The sequence below is a fragment of the Talpa occidentalis genome, unplaced genomic scaffold (assembly GCF_014898055.3).
Source record: "Talpa occidentalis isolate TD23 unplaced genomic scaffold, MPIMG_talOcc4v2.1 talOcc4.1232, whole genome shotgun sequence".
Classification (NCBI taxonomy): Eukaryota; Metazoa; Chordata; class Mammalia; order Eulipotyphla; family Talpidae; genus Talpa; species Talpa occidentalis.
The window spans coordinates 112-7,449 of NW_023601249.1; the positions used below are offsets into that span (position 1 = coordinate 112).

At 37.4% G+C, this 7,338-nt stretch overlaps 1 protein-coding gene across 1 annotated transcript; it reads left to right on the forward strand.

Annotated features, from left to right (window-relative positions):
- The first annotated feature begins 531 nt into the window (after window positions 1–531).
- LOC129145567 (endogenous retrovirus group K member 7 Env polyprotein-like) lies at window positions 532–6,175 on the forward strand. The gene is made up of 2 exons (XM_054693959.1): window positions 532–873; window positions 5,454–6,175. Exon 2 carries the CDS (start codon window positions 5,633–5,635, stop codon window positions 6,173–6,175), a length of 543 nt encoding a protein of 180 aa, XP_054549934.1. The 5' UTR covers window positions 532–873; window positions 5,454–5,632.
- Window positions 6,176–7,338: the final 1,163 nt, after the last annotated feature.

Consider the following 7,338-nt stretch of genomic DNA (forward strand, 5'->3'; position numbering starts at 1 on the left):
CAAAACCCCCTGAAGATATACTTGCTGCACCTCCTCCTGCAGTGACCTCTAGGAATCCCTAGGTCCGGCTGGGCAACCAGCGCGCAGGAGGAGAACAGCAAAAAACCGCCTGAAGACATAGATAAGACGGAAGCCTGTTGAAAGATAACGACCACCAGAAGCCACTACAGGAATGCTGTCCGCTCGGAAACTTATCTCACCTTCTCTAGACCCACAAACTTTATTCTAATACAACTGTCTCTCTAAAATCTTTTCTCTTTCTCTGTTTAAAAGGTCATTGGTTTGCCGATTAAAAAAGAACATACAAAATCTAATAACTAGGCTGATTCAAATGAAACGTTACTAAACTCTGTGTATTAATAGAACTGCTAGCTTAATAATTTCTCTGTTGTATACTTAGCCTTGTTAGTATTAATCTAAATGATAAAAATATTACATTGTGAAAAGTAAAATTCACCTGTGTTAATTAATAGTAATAGTGAGTAGTTAAAACAAAAAGTAATCATATAAAACAAAAAGAAAATTTAATAGCCTAACTACTTAGGAATGCGCCTGGGTCCAGATGTAAATCACTGCCCTGTCAATGATAAGCTAAACCTATAAGCAAGCTGATTTCTTCACTGATGTTCGCCATTCCTATGCTTTTAGAAAACATATATATACTGGTCACCAACTCAAATAAAATTACACTCAGATTTTCACTCTTGAAGTGTGTCTGTTTGTCATTTCTTTAACCGAATCCCTGACCACCCTGCGCAGTCTCTCAACCCTGAGACGGCCTCATCGTCTACTGCTGTGCTGGTCCGCGGCAGGTGGCGCCTGAACGTGGGGCCCGAATTCAAATATTGCTGAGTTTTTCCACCCAAAGGAGAGGTGAGTAACGAAGAGATTGCGCTTGGGTAAGCTATCTCCCTTCTTGTGTGTGAGTGTGAATGTGATTCCCTTAAAAATACCCTCTTTTAAAAGTCAGGGATAGGATCCTCACTGAAGCGTCCGGAGCTTGCTGATAAAGGGTGATCAGTTTGAAATAGTGAGAAGTTTTTCTAAGAGTGAATGCTCGTGGTGCTGTGTGTGTGTGAGAGTGCATGAATACGGCTCCACGGCCTCGTAGCTACGGAGTCTGAGTGGGCTGCACCCGCGATTCCCGTGGAGGAAGTCATATGGCATAACGGTCATCTGCTCTTCGGAGTAGCCTGGTCCGGGACTTATACGGACAGACCTTAGCTAAGACGCCTCCGCAAGTTCCCGCGAGGGACACGGGCCGGACAGCACAGTTGAAAGAAATCTCTGCTTGAGTGAACGAAAGCACCACGAGACCATGGGTCAACAGCAGACCAAAAATAGAGATCTTTTTCTATCTATATTAAAAAATATGATTGAAACACGAGGTATTAAGGTAAATAAAAAAGCTCTACTGCAACTTTATGAATTCATATTACGGGTATGCCCGTGGTTTCCAGAAGAAGGCAGTCTGTCACTGGAAACTTGGAAGAAAGTAGAAAAAGAAGTGAGAGAGTTTTATGGCCTTCATGGACCGTCTCAGGTTCCGAAACAGGCTTTGTCTTTGTGGGTACAAGTTAAAGATCTGCTGGTTGATGCCACTGACGCAGAATTGTGGGAAGGCCAACAGGATGAAGTTCAGGATAATCCTAAAAACAATAATGATCTAAACACGTCATTATTCGCTCAAGCCTCTGCTCCCGTATTGAAGGAATCCCTTTCCCAGTCAGAGGATGAGTTTAATGATCATGAATATACTGAAATGCTAGATAAATTGACTTTCAAAAATGATAAACCCTCCCGCCCAACCGCTAACCTTTTTCCAGTTGTTACCAAACCTACAATTGCATTAGATAATAATCCTAATCATATCAAGGCCCATCGAGGGCCGCTGGGTGGCATTCTAGGATCAGCAAGGGAGGCCAGTAAGACGGGAGATTTTTCATTTGCCTTTCCCGTGGCCGGACCTCCGACTTTGACTCGTGCTGATGACGATGGCCCTGCATGGGAGGCCATCCCTATAAAAACCCTAAAAGAATTACAGTTAGCTGTTCAGACAACAGGTCATAACTCCCCTTATACTTATCAAATTATTGACATGCTATCGGCCACTTGGATGACCCCTTATGATTGGCATAATCTTGCCAAGGCTGTACTTCCCTCGGGAATGTATGTATTATTTCGCATGGAATATGAGGACCAAGTACATGCCTTCTTTAAAAAATATGATGATGAGGTCAAGGCTGAGAAAATTTCCCTTTCTATGTTCATGGGAACAGACAAATATACTGAGGTACGCAGACAGACTGCCCTACCAAAAGATGTCTTAGTCAAAATTAATAAGTTGACTGGAAAAATCTTCCTTCACCTGAACATAAGCCTGCTAACCTTACTGATATACACCAATGCCAGGATGAAATGTACCAGGATTTTGTGGCCAGATTAAAAAATGCTCTGGATAAGGTTCTTCCATCTTCCAGAGTACAACATTTGTTGTTTAAACAACTTGCATGGAAAAATGCTAATTCCCTCTGTAAAGAACTAATTAGACCTGAAAAAAAAAAAAAAAATTCAAAAACTTATGGCTGTCTGTATCCCTAAATAACATCAAAGAGGACTCAGCTGACAGCCCCATATCAACAGAACAATTACCTAAACAGATAGGTCGTTTTTTTTTTTGCCTGGCTGGAGGCAAAATGAAAGATGCAAAACAAAAGGTAAAAGAGAAAATAGCCTGCAGTATTAGAGAAAGTGATCAGGATTCTTGAAATAGTTAAATTGTTTTTCAAAAGCCAAAAGTCAATCTGACTCCCAATTATAAAACCATTCCAAAATCCAGCCCAAATTTCCAGCTCGGACTTGACTAAAATTGTTGAGATAAAAATAAAAACTCAAAAACAAATAAGAGATAATGTGACATGATCTTAAATGGAAAAAAAAAAAAAAAAAAGCTCCAATCTTTTCCTGTTAATTATTTGGGGAAGAGGCTAGGTTCCCCCTGGTGAAGTTTTGCCATTTGTTTCTTTAAAAATAAATAAATAAATAAATAAATAAGGCATTTATAAATAATAGTATTCAAAGTTCATTCACAATTGTTAAAGTGATAAAAAATGGTTAAATATGAGTGTATGAGACTATATGACTATAATATGACTAAAAGGTTTTTATTAAAATAGTATAAACCCACTGCAGTGGGCTGGTGGAGGCTGCCCTTGATCTCAACAAGCAGCTGCCTGGACTTTTTCTCCAGTGTTGGGATCACTGACAGGTCTCTACTACCTTCCTGCTGTGAAGGACTAAACTTTTCTATTATCCATCCACCTTAAATAACTATTTTGGTTCATTCTAAAAAAAAAAAAAAAAAAAAAAAAAGTTCCATTTCCCTGTGTTTCTCTGATTTTAAAGTCTAAATTGTCTTAGGCAAAAACTGCTGAGTTACTTTTGACGTGCTAACAAACTATACAAAATGCTTATTGGTTAAATAAAAGCTTTTAATTTTATTTATTGGACCTGTAAAAAATTAAGTTCTTGTTAAAACAAACTAACCTGGTAAAACATAAAGTAATAATACAGACATTTTTGAGCTAAATTCTAAACCTCAAATTTTACAGGCAGACTGTAAAAATTTATCTCTTCTCCTGTTTTCAAGATAACAGTGTTCTTTTATGTTTTAAAATATGACCGTTCCCAGTGAGATAATGTGTTAACAACCTAAAGCCAAAAAATCATTTCTTAAAAATGTAAACTCCAAAAATATTTTCTTATCAAAAATAATTAGTAAAAACTGCCATGACTGCTGTGGTCTCCAGCCCAAAGTCTTTGGTAATAATTAAAATTAAACACTTATTCTGTGTACAGATTTTAACTGTTAACTCATTAAAAACCTCAGTATCTTCATACATATTGGTAAAATAATTGTGTTTCAAAATATATGCACATGGCCAAAATTTTAAATGTATATTAAAAAAAAAAAAAAAATCTCTGTATCTGTTTGTCTTTCTTTGTGTTTGTTTTGTTTTTTACCTCCGGAGGACTAGTTATAAACGGCGCCTATATAAGTTCTAATAAAAACAAATTTTGAGATCATAATCCAAATTTTTAATATACAAGAGCTAGTTCAAATCTTATGATATAATTCAAAGCATATATCCTTAAAGTTATAGTGTTAAATATTAATAATCTACTGTGTAAATGTATCTTTAAAGTATTCTTTCCTTAACTAGAAATATATATATATATATATATACTTATATATGTAAATTTTTGTCATATTAAAACCAAGCTATACTGTTTTTAAGTCAATTTTAAAAATCTGCAATGTTTTAAGTAGCATTTTGGGGTGGTGAACACACAAAGCACCTCCTTGTGTTCTGGAATACTGAAAGAAAACCAACATCATGATTTGTTGAAAGTTTTAGTGGTGTCTGAAGAAAAGAGGGAGAGCAATTGATAACTGATAGTAAGTAAAATAAAAAGAAAAGGGAAAGTAGTTTTGTCTTAAAATTAAAATATCTGGTTGTGCCAGAATGTGGAAGAATAGAGAAAAAGCTAAAATTGAGGGTATGTAGTAAGTTGTAGAAGGTTTGAGGGGAAGTGAATTTTATTTGCCTTGATTTATAAAACCTGCAAATAATGGGTTTGAAAAGAAACAATGATATGTGTTGGAAATTTGACTGTATTGCATTATTTAATCAATTTATTCACATAATAAAAAGATTAATTAATACTAAAGCTTGCTTTCATGTGGCCACACAGGCCATTTCAGTAAAATTGTCAACACTGTAATACTAAACTAAGCCAGTATCTTCATAGAAATTTAATATTGTTGTTTCTGTTGTTTTTCTAATATTTATGGCAAAGCTTCCCGGAAATCTAAATTCAAGTACAAATTTGGTAGCCTGTCATTTGGCTGATGCAAGGAAATTTTGTGGAACCTCAGTAGAGCTCCTGAGACACTCCACAAGTTTTCTCCCTTTCCTCTGGGAAAAGCCGTTAGATAAATTTGTTCGATTTGGTTTACCTAGTAAAGTAAAACTGGAAGGGAAGCATTGTCACTTGGGAAAATTGTAAAACTTTGGCATGTACAAAAATGTTAACATTGGTTTTCTAAAACAAAATCTTTCAATACCTAATATATATGTAAATTGTCAATAATTATTGTTGCCCTGCAATATTATATACCTCAATGGTTTAATGTCTGCAGGACTTGTTTCTACACAAAATAAGAAAAAAAGGCCTCAATTGATTCAAAATGATAAACTTTTGAGAGTAAAAATTTTCTACAAAGAACTGTATAGACTGTTGAAAATACACCTGATTTTTACTGTTTTGTTTGACATAACATTGAAAATGTTTTTACGTTTTGCCTTGATTCAACAAAATTTTCTTGTTTTGACTGACCAGACTCTACAGCAATGTTATATATATATATATTTTTTTTCTTTTTCTAGCAGAGCTAACCTTTTGTGTGGCTTTGAGTACAATTCTTCCAGGGAGTAACATAGAGCTAAACTAAAATGTGGAGAAACTACTGCTTTGTTCGTAGGGTTCCAGAGACCTCTGAAAATGATGAGGAAGCTTGCCTCCATTGGCAGGACTGAATAACCCGGTTCCCTGGACAGAAAGCTCTGTCATGAAGCCTGAACTCTTTCGTCTTTTCACTGCCTTTGATGATGTACACTTCAAACAACCTGGACAGGACACCGCTAAGATCCCAGTGCGTGCCTGCGTTGGATACCCCTTTGCTCTGCTCCTGGGAAATGCTTCATCCACACGTATCCAATCCCGTGGGAACTCTTATTCTGTCCAATGTTCCGGTTGTGTGGTTACTAATTGTATTACCCCCTCTCTTGCTCGTCTATATCCTGTGGTGGTCTTGCTCAAAAGACCCCCCTATGTTATGTTACCTGTTGATTTACATGATATGCCTTGGTATGATAATACTGCCATGCAAATCTTGGATGAGGTGCATGCTCTTCTTCGTCCTAAACGTTTTATTGTTGCTCTTATTCTTGGTATTGCTGCATTAATTTCCTTAGTTACCTCTTTAGCTGCTTCCTCTGTTGCTTTAATTCAGGAAGCTAAGACAGCTTCTTTTGTGAATGACCTTACCAAAAATGTGTCCATGGCGCTCTCTACACAGCGGGACATTGACTACAAGTTGGAAAAAAGTTAAATGCTCTGGAAGAAATTGTTATTGCTATTGGCGATGAGGTTCAACTCCTCAAACAACTGTCTACTCGATGCCATGCTCAGTTTCGTTTCATTTGCGTTACGCCTCTGCGTTATAACTCTTCCTTACATTGGAATCTTACCAAACATCACCTATTGGGTATCTGGCGTAACAATGACCTTTCTCATGACCTCTCGTCTCTCCAATCTGAAATCTCTGCTGTCAGTAAATCTCATCTGGATACTTCAGTCTCTTCCTTTGCCCATTCTCTAGCTTCTACTCTCCAATCTTTGACTCCTACTCACTGGTATCATCTTGTTCTTTCCTTCATTGCTCTTTCCCTACTTGTCCTTCTCCTTTGTCTTTTAACTCCCCTCTGTGTCCGCTCACTTCACAGGTCGATCTACCGCCTTCAACGTGACATGTACGCCTACCAACTCCGTTTTAAAAAAAACAAAGGAGGACCTGCTGCACCTCCCCCTGCAGTGACCCTTAGGGCTAATGGCTTGCGCCACGGTCCCTAGGTCCGGCTGGGCAACCAGCGCGCAGGCGGAGAACAGCAAAACCCCCTGAAGATATACTTGCTGCACCTCCTCCTGCAGTGACCTCTAGGAATCCCTAGGTCCGGCTGGGCAACCAGCGCGCAGGAGGAGAACAGCAAAAAACCGCCTGAAGACATAGATAAGACGGAAGCCTGTTGAAAGATAACGACCACCAGAAGCCACTACAGGAACGCTGTCCGCTCGGAAACTTATCTCACCTTCTCTAGACCCACAAACTTTATTCTAATACAACTGTCTCTCTAAAATCTTTTCTCTTTCTCTGTTTAAAAGGTCATTGGTTTGCCGATTAAAAAAGAACATACAAAATCTAATAACTAGGCTGATTCAAATGAAACGTTACTAAACTCTGTGTATTAATAGAACTGCTAGCTTAATAATTTCTCTGTTGTATACTTAGCCTTGTTAGTATTAATCTAAATGATAAAAATATTACATTGTGAAAAGTAAAATTCACCTGTGTTAATTAATAGTAATAGTGAGTAGTTAAAACAAAAAGTAATCATATAAAACAAAAAGAAAAATTAATAGCCTAACTACTTAGGAATGCGCCTGGGTCCAGATGTAAATCACTGCCCTGTCAATGATAAGCTAAATCTATAAGCA

Excerpts from the sequence above, each read along its gene's own strand:
- LOC129145567 (XM_054693959.1), top strand. The coding sequence starts at position 5,633 with ATGAAGCCTGAACTCTTTCGTCTTTTCACTGCCTTTGATGATGTACAC.